At 50.7% G+C, this 17114-nt stretch overlaps 5 protein-coding genes across 5 annotated transcripts; 2 read left to right on the top strand and 3 right to left on the bottom strand.

The window, feature by feature from the left end:
* Positions 1–649: 649 nt before the first annotated feature.
* LRP88_06542 (uncharacterized protein) lies at positions 650–2182 on the bottom strand (the record flags this gene model as incomplete). Its single annotated transcript, XM_083243080.1, has 1 exon — positions 650–2182. The coding sequence occupies one exon, from the start codon at positions 2180–2182 to the stop codon at positions 650–652; it is 1533 nt and encodes a 510-aa protein (XP_083102016.1).
* Positions 2183–3204: 1022 nt separating this feature from the next.
* Positions 3205–4210, top strand: LRP88_06543 (uncharacterized protein; the record flags this gene model as incomplete). Its single annotated transcript, XM_083243081.1, has 2 exons — positions 3205–3409; positions 3465–4210. The coding sequence occupies 2 exons, from the start codon at positions 3205–3207 to the stop codon at positions 4208–4210; spliced, it is 951 nt and encodes a 316-aa protein (XP_083102017.1).
* A 795-nt stretch (positions 4211–5005) lies between these two features.
* On the bottom strand, positions 5006–9840 carry LRP88_06544 (ABC-2 type transporter-domain-containing protein; the record flags this gene model as incomplete). Its single annotated transcript, XM_083243082.1, has 10 exons — positions 5006–5420; positions 5475–5938; positions 6003–6601; positions 6649–6940; positions 7006–7348; positions 7400–7995; positions 8087–8282; positions 8332–8675; positions 8726–9177; positions 9351–9840. The coding sequence occupies 10 exons, from the start codon at positions 9838–9840 to the stop codon at positions 5006–5008; spliced, it is 4191 nt and encodes a 1396-aa protein (XP_083102018.1).
* Positions 9841–10298: 458 nt separating this feature from the next.
* Positions 10299–13028, top strand: LRP88_06545 (Zn(II)2Cys6 transcription factor; the record flags this gene model as incomplete). Its single annotated transcript, XM_083243083.1, has 9 exons — positions 10299–10548; positions 10596–10624; positions 10902–11039; positions 11134–11149; positions 11201–11407; positions 11592–11917; positions 12098–12234; positions 12484–12838; positions 12888–13028. The coding sequence occupies 9 exons, from the start codon at positions 10299–10301 to the stop codon at positions 13026–13028; spliced, it is 1599 nt and encodes a 532-aa protein (XP_083102019.1).
* A 238-nt stretch (positions 13029–13266) lies between these two features.
* Positions 13267–14505, bottom strand: LRP88_06546 (Ecdysteroid kinase-domain-containing protein; the record flags this gene model as incomplete). Its single annotated transcript, XM_083243084.1, has 1 exon — positions 13267–14505. The coding sequence occupies one exon, from the start codon at positions 14503–14505 to the stop codon at positions 13267–13269; it is 1239 nt and encodes a 412-aa protein (XP_083102020.1).
* Between the last annotated feature and the right edge of the window lie 2609 nt (positions 14506–17114).

The following is a 17114-nucleotide window of genomic DNA, read 5'->3' on the forward strand; positions in this document are numbered from 1 at the left end:
GTGCACTCACTTGTCTGGTGCACTCGCTTATCATGTACGTTAAGTCTAATATTAAATTTTTATCTATTTTAAGCTTTATCTTAAATTTTAAGAGCTTTTTTAATTTCTCTTTATAAGGTATAAATACGTGTGTCACGCATGCTTATTTGTCACGCAAGCTATACATATACGTTATATTAATTTTAGATCCCTATTATTTTTTAGCTTTTTTTTCTCCCGCGGGTTTATTCTTAAGCGCGGATTTATTCTCAACCGCGGATTTATTCTCCACCCCTCGGCATTCTTCCTCCTTGTATTACTGGGTACATGCAATTAGATACTAAAGTCAAAGCTCAGCTCACTTTTGTTCTACCAACATCCCAACGCACGAGACATTCCAAGCTCAGGGTCATAATTCGCCATACTCGGGGGATTAGGTAATCGATTTACGCAACCCCTCTGTTCATCACAGAGGGGGCATCACAACCTGTAACTGCGTCACTGCTGTAACCACCTTGAGCAACTTGATTGCCTCATTTCTCCACCAATTGAAGGCCAATTTTAATAAAAATATAATCATTAAAAAGCGCTTCATCTGATCAATTGATTCTGACAATTTGAACCTTCTGGAGGCTATTCCCACATTGTTGTGTATAAGTGAATGTGATGCCTAGTCTCGGGCCCGCGACTGCGGCACGGGAATTGTCATCCCGGCCACCACAATGCACGCCTCGACCCTCTCGTCATCCGAGTAGTTATTAGGCACGCGATCATAGCCGAATCCGCCCCAATCTTCTCGGCGTGATAGATCCTCTTCTTGATCGCTATTTTCAGGCGAATAATCCCCTCTTCCGGCCGCCAAAGCGGCTTGTGTGAATCCCTCGATCTGTGTGTTCATGATGATCTCAATATCGTCACGATCCTCCTCCTCGTTGCCGGGCAACAGCGGCGTCAAGTCTCCCGATGATACCGAGAGAACATCTTCAGGTATATTATCTAGCTGACCTCGCGAGGCTGCCACCTCTCGCAAGGCTGCAGCCTTGTCAAGGTCGGCCAAATAGTCGGCGGCCTCGGGAATAGCTTCAAGAACGTGCCGGCTCCAAATTCGATAGTAGAAGTGCCGGGTTTTCTCGTCAGCTTCGGTCCAAAGGCGCCGGCGATACTCTAGGACATCCCTTTCTGACTTATCTATTAATCTCTGGCGGTTGGCCTCTTGTGAAGCCATCGCGGCCGCTTCTGCCGCTGCCTTTTCCCGCTTTGCTTTCACGGCCGCGCCGCCACGGAGACGAGGCCGGCCATCGTCACGAAGGCTCTGAAGGAGGTTATTCTGCTGCCGGGTCAGTCTCTTCTCTTCTAGTCTCTTATCCTCTTGCTCTCGTGCTTCAACCATACGCTTTAACTCATCTACACTAAAGGCACCATCTTTGACGCCCTTAATTTGCCGTCGACTTCGTGTGCGGCGTCCCTCAAGTCGTATATGTTCCTTGTGTAAAGCGAGGCTATTCTCATGTGACTTTTGAGTCACAATGGCGAAGTCAACGCACGCTTCAGCGTGCCGGATAACCTTCCTCGTTGGTGTATCAAGGAGGGATATAGACCTTTGAATAGACTGATCAGAGAGCTGCTTCTTGACCCTCCTCGGGGTCACCTTATCCCTATTTAATTTGACTGGGAATAGGGGCTTATCTCGCTCTTCAGCGTGCCGGCGGAGCGGACCTAGGATGACTTCTGGGTTGAAAGGGGATAACCCTGACTTCTCGAACCCGACATATATGTGACAGGCCTTAAAGGCGGCTGCATACATCCGATTCCACTGGTTCAGGAAGTCGAATCGAGAGATCTGGAGACCGCCGGCCATCATGAAGTCCCTGAGTGCGCACTTTTGCTCATTCTTAAGGTATTGATAGACCCCTACGTCAAGAGGTTGCAGACGGTGGCTCATGTGACTTGGGAGCCGGTACGGGATGATATCAAACATCCCACAATACCATAGGAATTCAGGATCCTCATGAGCGGAAAAGGAGTCCATCAGGAGGAGCCGGTACGAGGTCGGAGCCTTCTTGACTTGGTAGCGAGGTTTGAACGCATATTCCTCGTCAAATTGGGACTTTGTGATAGTCGTTGGGTAGCCAAACCACTCCTCAATAGAGGATCCGGCGAAGGTCTCGCTGGCGGCAAAGGAATAGCGGTTAAAGTGTTGCAGCCACTGGACAGCTCGATGAGAGTTATTAAAACCCGTATCAGTGAATGTGAGGACAACCCGGCCGTCAATATCAGCCCGGGTATATTCCTCTAATAATACCTTCGCCGTGAGTATCAGGAACGAAGGAATTGACTTCCCAGCTGCACTGACTGCATCAACAGAGGTCAAAGACTCCTTATTCCCGGGCTGAAAGACAGTCGTCCGTGTGTTCCGTTTCATCCGCGTAGAAAAGAGCTTGATACTACCATTTACCCACCCAATTTGTAAGGGGGTCTCGTCAAAGTTCCAAAGATCGCACTTTTGGATACCAAGGGTGCGCATCAGGGCGTCGAATTCCTTGAACCAATTGTCGATGTGGTATATGTCAGTCTCGGCGGCGGCACGGGTGACTTCTTGGACTTTTGGGGACTTATACTGAAGCTCTGGATGACGCTTTTTAAACCTCCGTACCCACGATACTGATACAGGAGGCTGTGGGTTATTAAATCGGTGTCCTCGAAGGAAACTGGCGTAGTTACGGATAGAGGCTTCTGATACCGCAAAAGCACTCCTTTCAACTGAACGGATAAAGGTCACTATAGCCCGTTCTTCCGGCCCAGTCAGCGCCGTCGGAGTCCCTCCTTTGGAGTCAGAAGGCAGCGGCTTTCCAGCTTTCAATAGATATATATATTTCTTAGTTAGGGCAACATTTGCGTGGTGGAGCGCGGCTGTCTCCTTGATGCTGTGTTTGCCTGGTGAGGGGTTCGCCCGAGTTGTCGGCGGGGTTGATGCCCCCGACAGATACGCATGCGCCGCACGCGCCGCAGCGGCGCTCTCTTTGCTTGAAAATCGAGGCATAGTTGGTTTCAATTGAGTATAAAGTCTAGCTTTAATTTGAAGCTATTCGGACCTCAATTGGTGGAGAAATGAGGCAATCAAGTTGCTCAAGGTGGTTACAGCAGTGACGCAGTTACAGGTTGTGATGCCCCCTCTGTGATGAACAGAGGGGTACGTAACTTGCTTACCTAACCCCCTGGGTAACCATGATTACTGGAACTCCCGAGAAGCAAGGGCAGCAGCCCGTGGGCCGACATGGCTATCTTTTTGGCCTGAAAATTGCCAATTCTTACTCTCCTTTGATTCACCGTACCATTTATCGCGACCTGGGCCTGTCATGGGACCAGCGCCTCTGGGACTCAACAGATATTCTCAATTTCCTCCTGCTGCTCAAGGATCCCGCTTGTTTTGGTGAGTTCTCACGCTACTCCTTGCATTTACACGGCTACGCTCTAACATTCTCAAGGAGCTTCAATAACCATGCCGAACAAGATCACCATCATGCCATACCTCGACGAGTTGACTCCAGAGTGTCGCGACGTGGGCGCCTGCAACACCATATTCTTCCAGTACAAACCCGATGGCACACGCCTTCTTTGCGGCACCAACACCGATACCATTGGTGTGCGGGATTCATTCTACCAAAACGTATCTGACCCGGACGCTATGTTCCACAACAAACCAGCAATTGTCATCGGCGGCGGTGGCGCGGCCCGCTCGGCGGTTTATGCCCTCCGGAAGTGGATGAAAGTCACAGATATTTACCTCGTCAACCGCGACAAAACCGAGGTCCACGATGTTATTGATCATTGTATAGTTCATGGGTTTGGTCAAGGTCTTGTGCACATCAGGACTATTGTCGAGGCCAAAGCAGCCAGCGATGTTGGTGCCATCGTCGCTTGTATCCCCGACATATCCCCAAGGACAGACGAAGAGAGAGAAGCGAGAAGTGTGATAGAGGTTTTTCTACAGAAAGAGCCCAAGGGCGTCATGCTTGAGATGTGCTATAATCCGCGTCCTCACACGGAGCTGAGTGAGATCGCGAGCCGGGAGGGTTGGCAAGTGATTCTTGGAACGGAGGCGGTCCTTTGGCAAGGCATTGAGCAGAATAGGCATTGGATCGGCGACAATTGGAAGGCAAAGGATAGCACTTTTGAATTAGTCCGGGATGCGGTAGCGGCGAAGCTAGGTGAGGTACCAAAGAAGGAATGAATGAGGACTGAAATCCGAGCATGGGGCTCCCACAGCTCATAACTATAGACCACGCTCATGTTGTGAGGTTCTATCCTGCCCTCGTAGTAAGTGGATCGGTCACTCTACACAACATAGAGCTCGTGCCCAGGAGACTCAGTTTCTTAAACTTGGTGGCTCAGTCCCAACCTTGACCCAAAGTCTATTTAATCTCATCCCCAATCTCTGATCTCGAACTGTAGGGTTCCAGTTTCTATGTGAGAGCTTTTCAACCCTGATGCTGAGGGGTTGAGGTCCTCGCGAGCCGCTGCATGGGGCACACTGATGGTGCAGACGCCTCCAACCCCTTAACTCGACTGGCTGGGACATTTTAAGGTGGTATGATGTCTGCCATCAGCCAAGTTCACTCTAAGAGGTCTGGGTTAACACGATGTCCTTTACAGCCAAAAGATGAGGCTGCAGACTCTTAAGCCTAGCGCCCCGTATGTGCCAACACGTCTACATAACGACCCACATGGGATGGCTCCGAGAGAAGGGCGGTGGGCAAGAGGATAGCAACATCGTCAAAATGAAGTATCAACGCACGGGGTACAAATTATTCTTTCTATGGAAGATGATTGTAGCTTGAGATTGATGTCTATAGCCAGGAAGTGACCAAGTAAAAGGTTAGTCGATCCCAAGTGAGATTTTCGATCAACCAAAATAATAGGAGGGGAATGAAAAGAAATGAAGGCTCGACCAGCTAAGCTGATTGAATGGTAAGGAGATCTATATTCTAAAGAGTCAGGAAGGAGTGGCAGGAGGGAAAAGTCTCGGTCACGAGCGCCCAGAACGCTTCTTTGGCACCCTCAACAGCCAGTAAGCCGCCAACGCCGCAAAGACATTGAAAATCACATAGATCCAGATCAATCCAAAGTTCCTCCACCGCTCACTGTAATGAATATCCACCGCGGCGAGGTAGGTGTCGGTTGACGCGACAGGGCAGAAAAAGCAGGTGTCGTTTGCCTGAGGATTCTGTAGAGTACCTCCAGCCATCTGTACGAAAGGTCCAGCGTATGTCTCGCATGTCATATTGGCCGGGGGGTTGAACATTAAGAGCTCTACGTTTGAGCATTCGACATTCTGTAGGCCCACGCCAGTGGAGAGCATGGCTCCGATGAGGTATGTCATGGGGGAGACGCGGTACATGAACGTCCAGAACCCAGGAAGGGCCGAGTATGGGACAAGCACACTGTAGCGGGTCAGTCATCGTTTCTCTTTGTTTAGTAGTAGACTGTAAACTTACCCTGCAAAAACGAGAGTCATCATGAACAGGAGCAGTGCAAAGGTGGCTCCGACCTCGGCAGTCGGAGATCCCGCAACAGACATGTGCGCAAAGGTTCCTTCAAAAACCATGAAAGCCCAAACCAACAAGAACATTAAAGCGCCCCGCTCGTTCTGCGTGTCTGTGATATCTCCATTCTTGTACATGCCAACGAGGAAGTAGAAGGGGAGATAAACAGCGAGAGCTGCAACCGAGTTCCATACCATCTCGACAACGACATTCGCCAGAACGAAGTTGTACCAAGCGTAGGTCTTTGAAGATCTCTCTCTACTCTCGTAGAGGGTTCGTTGAGAGATAAACCCGGGCATTGTCTGATAGACGAGGAAGGCAAACGTGACAACGAGCATGAAGGTCGAGAACATCTGGTTTTGAAGACCCTGCAGTGACAAAGGCGAGTTCTGGAAGGAAAGACCAATGAAAAGACTCTGCTTGCGGTTAGATATATATCAGAACTTGAGGGGGTCAACATACCGTTCCGAAGCAAAGAACCATCTTGGCGTAGATGTAGGTGGGCGTTCTCCAGTACTGCTCAGCAGTCCTCATAGTACAGGACAAGAATTGTTGCGAGGTTGACGCGGCGTAGCTCGTTTGAGCGGAATGAGCTTCTGACCGAGAGACTAACGGCTTCATCATGACCTTCAGTTCGTCCTGAAGCACGCCAAACTCGGCGCTATTCTTCCACGTCTCGGCCCAGTCAATGTCTGTATGAGCGCCGGGAGCAGCGCCGATCGCACGGAGCATCCATTCGGCTGGATTTTCCTCCTCCGTGCACGGGGTAGCTCCGTTTCTCTCGAAGTACGACGTCATGGTGCTTGAGTTCTCACCAATGTCACCAAAGTACACTGTCTGGCCGCCTCTCTTGAGGAGCAGAAGACGGTCGAACTGCTGAAAGAGAACCGCAGAAGGTTGGTGGATAGTGCACAGAATGGCTTGTCCGTGATCAGCTAGCTTTCTGACAAGAGTGGCAACAGCCCAGGCGGTTTGACTGTCGAGACCGGATGTTGGCTCATCGAGGAACAGGAGGACCTCAGGCTTGGCTGCGAGTTCAACGCCAACCGACAGTCGCTTCCGTTGTTCCACGTTGAGACCTGGCTTGTTAGCAGGTTGAATCGATACGAGAGCACATATCACGAACCTTCTCCTTGAACTCCGATCACTGCATCCGCATAGAGCTCCATCTCCAGCAAGCTAATCACCTCTTCCACATACTTGTACTTCTCTTCGGTGGTGGTCGATTCTGGTTGTCTGAGCACAGCACTGAACCTGAGAGCTTCCCTCACAGTTGACGTTTCAAGATGAATATCCTGCTGTTGAACGTATCCAGTTGTTCGCTGGAATGACTTTCCACGTGGGTATCCATTGACCGACACATCACCCGTGACAACACCGATTGTGACTCGATCTGCGAGTACGTCAAGCAGAGTAGTCTTTCCGGCACCCGAAGCTCCCTTTTGAAGTCAGCAATGTTCTGTAATGTCTGTGTGTAACTTACCATCAGTGCAGTGATCTTCCCGGGCTGAACCCATCCGTCAACCGAGTTAAGAATGCGGCGGGTCTGTCCCTTGATGACAATGTCGTAGCAGAGGTCCTTCCAGGCAAATGCAGCAGTCTGAGAGTGCGCAGGGGATTTCAGAGTGTCTGTATCCGGACTCTTTTCGCGAAAAGAAGCAACAGGTTCGTTGCCTGTCTCCTCATCTAACTTGGACTTGCTCAAGGGGTGAGCCTTGCGAAAGATCAAGACTTCACCCTTGGATGGGCTCATGGAGAAGAATTCGGCTGCGATGATATACGTGAAGGAGAAGAAGCAGATGAATGCAATGAGGATTCCAAAGTTCCTGCCCAGTTAGTATGTCGGTTCAGCGGGATGCGATGTAGCAAAGACTCACCTCCACAAGTGAGAGTAGTAGTACTCATAGACAGCCCCGATATAAAAGTCACCAGCCACAAAATTCTCTCCGGGGGAGGCACCAGCTACCGAGCAGGTTTGCTCTTGAGGTCCAGCATTTTCGTAGGGAGGGCCAGCAGGGATCATGGTTTGGCAAGGGAATGTTCTGCCCGAGAATTCGTTGGCAACCAGGGATTCGTAGGCGTAGGCGATTGGGTTGATGTAGTTGAGCCATCTGAGCCATCCTTTCATGTACCGAGTGGGCAGAACAAAACCAGCGTAAATGACAAGGCCGATGATGAAGATGGCAGCAGGGACCAACGCTGAATGGACCGTCTTCGAAGCCTGGCCGATAGTTCGCAGAATCATTGACATGGTCAAGGTAGTCGTGAAGCCGAAGAGAAGAAAGATGAAGAAGTAAGAAGCCTCGCGACGTAGGTTGGCCATGAAGTAGAGCGGAAGGTTAAAGGCAAGGGTCGAGAGAATCTTGGACGGCAGGTCGCAGATGATGGAGGAGACTGCTTCTGAGAGGGGGCGATACAATGCATATCTCGAGTGCTTCTCCACGATTGGTCGTTGGGCGTACAGTGACAGGATCTAAGGTTGTAAGCTTGGTTCATGACAGCGGCTGATCACATACCTCCAGGGAACTGCTCAAACCATTGAACAGGATGGCAAAGAAAAGGACGGAGCATCTGCTGTTCATGGTTTCGGCAGCTTCAGCGAGGTCAAAGTACACACTGCCGAGGACCAATGACATGAACAGGTTTCCTCCCACAGTGACGATGAAGAAGGTCTTGTCGCCGAGGAGCCTCTGGACTCCCCTGGTCATGCACAGACGGATCTGCATGGGTACGGAAATCGTGAATGGACTCTTCTTGGACCTTTGGAGGATTAGCATGAGTGATGCACGGGGGGGAGGGGGTTGCATACATGAATCGTGCCTTCTGGGCCTTCTTGATGTTTGTAAGCTTCTCGACCTCTTCACCACCCACAGGATATCGATTCTGAAACGCTGCAATGTCTCGAAGAAGGTTGGCTTTATGCGCGCTCATCCTCCAAGCGTCGGCAAACTCGTCTGAGGTGCGGGGCACCTTGCCTTCAAAGCCAGGTCGTACAATGCGTTCCTCAGGGTTTGTCAGGGAGGTTAGGAAGTCGGCCGTGGTCTGACGAGGAGGACACTCATAGCCCATGTCAACAAAGTACTTCTTGGCTTCTTGTCGGGGACCGAAGTAGATTTGATGACCTTCGTACAGCAACAAGACTTTGTCAAACTCCTACACGGCAGTTAGCATGAGTTGTGAACGAGTGCTTGGCTGTCACATACATCGTAGGCTGCCTGACTGGCCTGGTAGAGGGCAACAATAGCGCTGGTGCCCCCCAGTCTGGTGCCCAGACGAAGTGTCTTGACAAAACCCAGGGCGGTTTCACTGTCCAAACCTCGAGTGCTGTTGTCCCAGCATTGAATAGCGCTCTGGTTGAGAGTAGCCTCGGCGATGCTGACTCGCTTCCTCTCACCTCCACTGACACCTCTGACAAAGTCATTGCCAACCTTTGTATCGATGGTGTTGCTGATTCCAAACATGGCCATGACAGCATCGCGAAGGTGTTCGGCGTAGACTCTTCGAGACGTGTTGGAGACACGATTCTGCGGCGTACGTGCAAGGGCTGCAAAGAGGAGGGTTTCTCCGACGGTGAGATGCGGGAAGTGAATGTCGGTTTCTGCTTGGTATACCACCTCTCCACGGAAGTTGCTGTGCATCAGGTCCCATGGGACACCTTAGGAGTTAGTATCATGTCAAGGTTGACTGGGGTTGATGCCTACCTTGATAGTTGAACTCGGACGAGTCTTCCATGTGGAGGCCATGGGTATGGCCGGCAATAGTCTTGAGCAGGGTCGAGACACCACTATACAGGGGTAAGAGAGAGCATTGGTGGTGATGACTTCATACTGTACCTTCCAGGACGTCCAAGCACAAGCAATAGCTCTCCACTTTCGACGAGACCATCAAACTCATTGATGATCTGAATCTTTCGCTTCCGATTCGCGAGCCAGTTGAGTGCACTAAGAGGAGTACGCCAGAGAACGTTCAAAACGTCCTTTTGGTAGTCGGTTGGATCGCCAAACCCGTGGACATTGAGGTTTCGCCAAGACACGCCGGCGGTATGACGTGGGAACTTTTCAGGGTCTTGGGAAAAGGCATGGAGCATGGCCTTGACCCAGAACTCGGGGAGAAAATTGGGCGACTTGGGATCGAGGCGGGAGTCTTGGAGAAGAAAGGGGCTGACGCCGGCAGACAGAGTTGAGTATGTTCTGGTGAGGGAGAAGGATCGAGCGAGTTGAGCCATTGGCTCAATGTTGTTGCCATTCTCGGTTTCGCTTTCACTGGCTTGGTGCATGCCAGTGAAATCCTCAATCGGGGTACTCAACGTGGGAGACATGGTGGAGGGAGAATGTGACAGGGGTAAAAGAGTGGAATACAAGACAAGAGGCGGCAGAGGCCGCAAAAAGAAAAGGAATTAAGAATGGTCTGAGTTGTAGAGTCCCCGATTGGATATTCTCACAATACCAGAGAAACCTCCTGGGGGGAACGCTTTTATCTACATGCACTGACCAGACGTCAGTGGGAGGCCTTCGGAAGCTTCGGTACGATTCGGAGCATATAAACAGGATATCCATGACACATGCGGCTCAAATCTCACTGCTGCGCTTCTACTTGCAGAATCCCGAGACAATTACTTCTTCTCCTGAGCTGGGACGTCATTACCGGCGTCGTGAGATATGCCTCCAACCTCCGTAGGCTGCTCACAAACGGCATTTGCCGTCAAGGGATCCTGGCTAGTGGCGCGGAGTTGCGAGATATTGGACCCGCTTCTCCGTGGACTAAACCCATCTAGGAATGTCGGCGCCGACGCCAAACGCCGTTCTCGAGGAGGCAAACTTTTGCTTGGCCTTAAAGAACGCCGCTCCTACTCCGGACACCGCTCACCTCCCTCCCGTCTTTGATGCAGACGAAGCTGAATTCACGCGCAGATGCCGCGGAAGCTACATGATGCCCGAAACTCCACCCGGATCCGAGACGAGATTGCGCGGGCCCAAGAGGTCCAAGGCCTGCGACCAATGCAAGATGAGGAAGATCCGCTGCTCCGGTACGTACCTTGTGAGATCTGACGGCAGTTACTAAGATCTTTTGAAGGATATCCTCCCCCTTGCGGCAGTTGCATGGTGAGTAGTGGCCGTCCTTAGGGTATGCACAGCGCTGACACGTACAGGAACGAGGGGCCACCTGTCACTTTGGCAGAAGAAAGGTTCCATTGAGGAAGAATGGTAAGTCGAAGAATCGTTCTGACGGCATTTTATTGACATTATTTTAGTCAACAAGGCTTTGTTGAGCAATCCAGTGATTCCAAGTGATGGGGTCTTGGCCAAACTCGAAGGCTCGTCGACGGCGATAGAGGTGAGCGGCTCTACACACCCAACCACGCTAATACTAATGGATCAGGAAACACATCATGCCCTTCACGTTCCGGAGAAAAAGGTCGCCCTGCAAGTTGCGCAGGGAGACCTTTTCATCGACCGCGTACTCTTCGAAGCACCTCCAGGTAACAACCAAAGTCAAGAGAAATGCTTTACTCTCAAGGTAAGAAACTCACTGCAACTGCGGGCTGTCTTACCATTTGATGTCACACCCTTCTCTGCGATGCTCAGCACCAGTCATGCGCTAAAACCACCAGGGCAATGGCCTCTTTAGTAGGTTAAGACATCAATCGACATGGGCCATTTTTGACAAGAAGCCCATAGGTGGCACGTACAGACTCACCTTCTTCTCCGACAGCAGGCTCGAGTCTCTCTCGACAAAGCTGCGAAATAACAAGGTCAACGATCTTGTTCGGAGGATTTCAACCATCCTCAAGAATCGAGTAAGATCGCCCGATACAGAGTCCGCCATGTCGAGCCCGCCAGAGAGTGGCCAGGTAGACAATGCATCGGCGGCCAGACACATTGCAGGTAAGTTTCATGCCATTTTGATGCGCAATTCTCATCGTTTCAGCGTATTACGAGCGAGTTCATCCTCTCTTTCCACATCTGGATCGCGCGTCCTTCGAGTCAAAGATATCCTCCCCGAATCTGTCCACCATCCTCGCCGAAGAACCTGCTTTCTCAGCACTCTACCACTTGGTTCTTGCACTAGGTTGCTTGCACAGCGGTGGTGGTAGCTTTGAGCCTGGAAAGGGCAAGGCTTGGGAGCTTTTCTCGGTCGCCCTACCTCTTATCCCCGACTTGGAAAAGTCCAATGACCCGCTAGTGGCCCTCCAGGCCATCACTACCGCAGCCGTCTATGCCTTGGGCATCTCGTGTCTCTCTATTGAGCAGAGAATCATGACCCAAGCTGGTCGAATGGCTCAAGATCTTGGGCCAGCCATCGCCAAAGGCCCCTCTGCCAAAGCTTTTCATCGAATATTCTGGGTTTTGTATTGCATCGAAAAGATGTCCAGCTTTCACTTTGGCCGCAGCTCAGTAAGTAGTCCGCCAGCTTGAATGTTGCATTAATAACATTGCAGACCTTGGTCGATGCCGAGATAATCACGCCCATGCCGCATATCCCGGAATCCATGTTTGGATCGTTCAACTGGGTCCTCACATTTGCTCGACATTCCCGGCTGCTTTCGCGAGCCATGACTAGTCTGTTTTGCGCAGGGATTTGTCAAAAAGGACTGGACTACTATACAACTACCATCAGCCAACTTTTCGAAGATCTCGAGCAGTGGCGACTCTCCATCCCTGAAGGACTACGTCCAGGACCTTCTTGTCAACCTCACCTGTTTCGTCGACCAGTGACAGGCCCATCCGCGATCTGGATTAACTACCTCTATTACAGTTTCAAGCTGATTCTATTGCGATGCTATCTTCAAGTTAATGGGGAACGCGATCAAAGTGAATCTAACAAGAATCTCTCAAGAGAGCATCTCATTGCTGTGTCGAGATCCATTCTAGAGATCATCACCTACGTCGATGTGGAACCTTCCACTCCATTGTGGTCTGTAATCATCTAAATATTTACGAACCCTGCTAACTTGACCTAGGATTCTGGCCGGGATTCCGATCTGTGCTCTTTTCGTCCTCTTTGACCAAGTCATCAACGATCCGATGCATCCCGATACGAGGAGCAACCTTGCACTTCTCGACATTGCAGGAGGGCACTTTAGCCGAATCGAATTTGCCAGCGAAGGATCTCTTCCTGGATCTCTGATTGCCGAGTTTGCCTACATCGCAAGAGAATACGTCAACGAGACAACCTCACAAGGTCTTGACCTGGGGGGTTCGCTTCATCCCCAGCGATCGCACGGTGATGGCATGTCTTCGCTGGAACTTCCAGAAGTCCCGGGATCAGCAGATCGCTCAATGAGCAAGCTTGATAAAGGCACCGATGTAATTTTAGTAAGTTACCAATCTTCCTTTGCTCACTGTCATGCTAATCGTCGATTAGCCCCCCACGACTCTGGAGACAAGTCAGGACATTGCCTCTATGAGCTCGGCTCTGTATTTTACTCCTCAAGATTCATGGATGGGAGGAAGTGATCTTTTATTGGGCATAGATGTGATGGATATTTTCAACAACTTGAGTTAACACGGCGTTGTTTAGCTGGGATAGAATTGCGTTATTAGACATTAGACGGGCATATCATAGAACGGACAAGGCAAAGCAAACGACTGCTTATTCTGTACCATATAGTAACTTTGATCTTCATTCCCTTTACTGTTCACACAGTCTTGCTTTGTCAAAATCTGTGGATATTCGAAACTTGTATTCTTGTCGTCTAACAATCCCCGTTTATCTCCATCGTTCCTTCTGTCTAGAAAGTCTATCAGGCTCCACTGCGATCAGAAATTTCGTGACGTAACCACTTCCTCCAGGATGCATCCTGGAGAATACTTCTCACTCTTGCCTCAAGCCATTCCGTGTTGCCCCAGAATCCCCATGACGCCTGGAACCGACACCAATCAACTAACGCTGCCTCCCAGTGTTTGACAAAGACCTCCCAATCATAGTTGAAGGGTTCCTTCTCCGGAGATCGCCGACTGAGCAAGGTTTTGCGATACAATTGTAGCAGGGCCTCCTCCCCTTGATCCATCGGTAGTTCGTCTGGGATCGCGTCGTGTTCAGTGAGCATGTTGAGAGGAACAGAGCACGTGAACAGCTTGGCCAGATCACAAGCGCCTAGACCAAGTCCCGCATACTGAAAGTCGAAGAAGCACACCTCGTCTCCGGATTCGGTGGTGAAGAGGTTTTCAGACTTGACGTCGCCATGGATGTATGTCTCAAAAGGTCGACCACGCGGCGTGAGGAATTCAGCCACCGCCTCGGCAGCAGATAAAGCAGAGCCTTCAAAGGGAGCGCAGAAAGCTTCGGTCCATTCCGAATACGTATCCTCGGCCAGAGAGGCATACTCGCTTCGCCGGGTTGCCAGATATGTGTAGCCTCCGTTCAACCACAACTTGTCGCCACCCTTTTGCGATTCTCTTCGCTTCGATTCTTCCAGTGGTGGAAGGAGAAAATCGTCCAGGTTTGCGGGCAAGGATTTCCAGGAGCTGCTGTGGAACTTTGCGAGCCACTCAAGCGCAGATTGGACTTGGCGGGGACTGAGAACGGATCTCTTTTCGCCTGCAACAGGAAACTTGATGCGCAAGTCGGTGAGAACAGTTGCAGTGAGGCCTTGTAGTTTGCTTCCCTCGGCATTGGGACGTCTGCTTGAGGTTAAGCAATGCGCTACTGCAATATCATCCTCGAGACGAGGCGTGATTTCCTCGTAAAAGAACTGTTCAACGTCATAGCTCAGGACTTTTCGGAGATGACCCTCGTCCTTTTTACCGGGAGGAGGAGATATGAGTTTCAGGATCAGACGGAAACTGTTGCCATTGGTTGAATCGTTATAAAGGCGGCGCACGGAAGCGGCAATCGTCTCGTTTGCGGCCTTGACCGTGATGGCGCAGATGTGGCCGTAGCCAGCCCACAATGTCTGGATTTCACGGCATGAAGTGACTTCGAGACCCAGTGGAGCGAGTAGAGTTTCGGCAACATGCCTTGACTCAACTTTGGGTGTCATCGTATCCAGACGGTGAAGTTTACAGATAAGGCCTGGAAACTAAAAGCCGGGGCCGGAACCGGGATCGCACGGAGGCGGAGTTGGAGGCGGGCCGGAAAATCATCTCGGGGAGTGACAAATAGTAGCTGACTCAGCACGCTTATCGAAAAGATAAGGTGTTGCACATCACGTGATTGCTGCAATTTGCTATTTTATGCCAAGCCTCATCCCATGAGTGCCCAAGGACCTCCAAGCAAGTACCCCAAGGGGGGTGAGACCAATCATATCACTTAATAGAGACAGTACATCATCCTCACCTCAACTCAGCCTTAGGGGTAAGTACTGAGATCATAAGGGCATAGCAGCTAGACCTCCTGCATCACCCACTAATTATTAACGGAATAACACTGGAGCGAGGTACGGCTTGGAGGTCCTTGGGACTCATGCGATTAACCCGCCACACTCAACTCAATCACAACCTCCTAGGTGTCACCACACGCCGAAACTCTTACTAGTCTTGGGAAAAAAGATCATCTCTCTAGCTAAAGTTCCCTCCACAGAAACGAAAATGTCTGCATCTGCCAGCCCAAGTCCAGCCGAAACCGCAGTGGCCGCACCCATCACCTTCAAACAGAGAGGGCGGCGAGCAAACGAGAGCTTCAGGAAACGGCCAGCGGGCTCAACGATAGATCCAGCACGTAGCAATCCAGATGATTCCTCGTCCTCAAGCGACGAACATGACACGTTAGAAGGACCCCGGATCAAGCGCGGTAAGAAGGGCATTGTCTCGACCTCAACAAATGTCAAGACCACACCGAGTGAAGATCACGGCCCTACAGCCTTTCCAACAAACCGTGACATCCCGCTATCAGACATGAATGATGCAACGAAGCAAAAAGACTGGTACGACCAGCCCACAACAAAGGGCCCAACTCGTGCCGCATCCAACGTGCGCATCACCACAACCACCGACTTTGTTCGCGATGTGTGCAAGGACTACAAGAAGACGGGATGGTGTGGCTTTGGCGATTCTTGCGTGTTCCTTCATGATCGAAGCGACACGCAGCAAGGCTGGCAACTTGATAGAGAGTGAGAGATGCACGGCAAAAAGAAGATCCCTGGCAGTGCCAATAAGGGTGAGGATAACGGGAATGCAGATGACGAGACGACACTGAACAACATTCCCCTTTCCTGCCCCATCTGCGAGGGACCTTACAAGGGCCCTATCGTAACCCAATGTGGCCACTACTTCTGCGAAGCTTGTGCGCTTCAGAGATACAGAAAGGATCCGACTTGCAGGAGCTGTGGGGCCGCAACCATGGGTGTATTCAATGCAGCTTTAAGATTGAAACGGCTAATGCGTCGGAAGAGAGAACGCGAGGAAACAACGGACAGGAGTTAGATGTCACAACAGAGACAAAGTAGTTGGCCGATAGGCGAAGCAATTCAGAAAAGGGGGTCGGTGTATGGGTAGGTATAAGGCATAAAGAGAGAGCAAATAGCAAGAAGCTGTTGAACTGCCGTTGGTTGGACCCCTGTTGAAAGAGATGAAGCCCGACGAACTGTCTATCCGAGCAAATCACAGGCATCACCCAGGTCCCTCTCCTGCTATTGCGGGCAATTTGGATTGAGAATGGAGCCCGATGCATTCCTCTCCACTTGACGCCTGTCACACCAACTATGCCTCGTTGATCATGACAAGTACGGATTTCACTGATGCCCGTTGGCACCATAAAGGCTAGTCCTTGGTAGGCAAGAGAAGAGACATTTGATAGGTATGGTCTGTTTCTTTCCAGCCAAGGCAGCCTTCCTCAGAGACACACAGAGTGTTGGGCATGGTAGTTAAAAAACAAATTTCAGTTTATCATTCAAATTCATTAAACCAATTACCGCATAAGATGGTGTTTTCGTCAACCTTGGTGCTGCTCCTAATGGTAGTCATTTTAGTCCAGGGTAGAGGCCGCCCATCAGCAGTGTTAAAAAGCCTCACTACCTACGATGTAACGGACCCTGCAGCGCTAAAAACGGGGAGATGGGGCCACACTCTAAGATGCTCTGGATTTCATGGGTAGATTGGTGAGGCTTTTCTGGGCTAATTCTTCACATGTTCACCAACGATATGTGACTATTGACATGGCATCATGATAGAGTTTCGCAAAAGACGAAGAATATGCCTCGAAGCAACAAGAGTGGATACGTTAAGCGATATCAAGGGGATCGGAAATCGGCGTTTAATTGTTTCGAGCTGCTCTTGGCGGAGTGGAATTCCCCGTCCCGCGGGCCTTTGACCAGGACCCATGGAAGAAGGATTTCGTTCTGTTGGAGGGAGCTGGCCTTCAGCCACAATCTCAGTCCGAGCCAGTGGAGTTTTTCCTCTTCATGAGTATTATGATTGGTTGGATCAGGGCCAAGATCTGATCAGCAGAGACGTGGCACATTTGTCCAAGGTGGCTGTGCAAGTCTCGCTTGGCCTTGATCCGCTGGTTTGGGGCATATTTTGCTCATTTTCTGCTGTCCCGTGGGGTTCCACTACCAGTAAATGTCGCTGCGGGAACGAGGCCTGTGTTTCTAGGTCCCCGAGAGACAAGCTTTGGCATCTGAACCCTGAGCATTTTATAGTTGCCCACATT

This window comes from Fusarium phalaenopsidis (assembly GCF_050370095.1).
Source record: "Fusarium phalaenopsidis strain FUZ10S chromosome Unknown contig_32296, whole genome shotgun sequence".
Lineage (NCBI taxonomy): Eukaryota > Fungi > Ascomycota > Sordariomycetes > Hypocreales > Nectriaceae > Fusarium > Fusarium phalaenopsidis.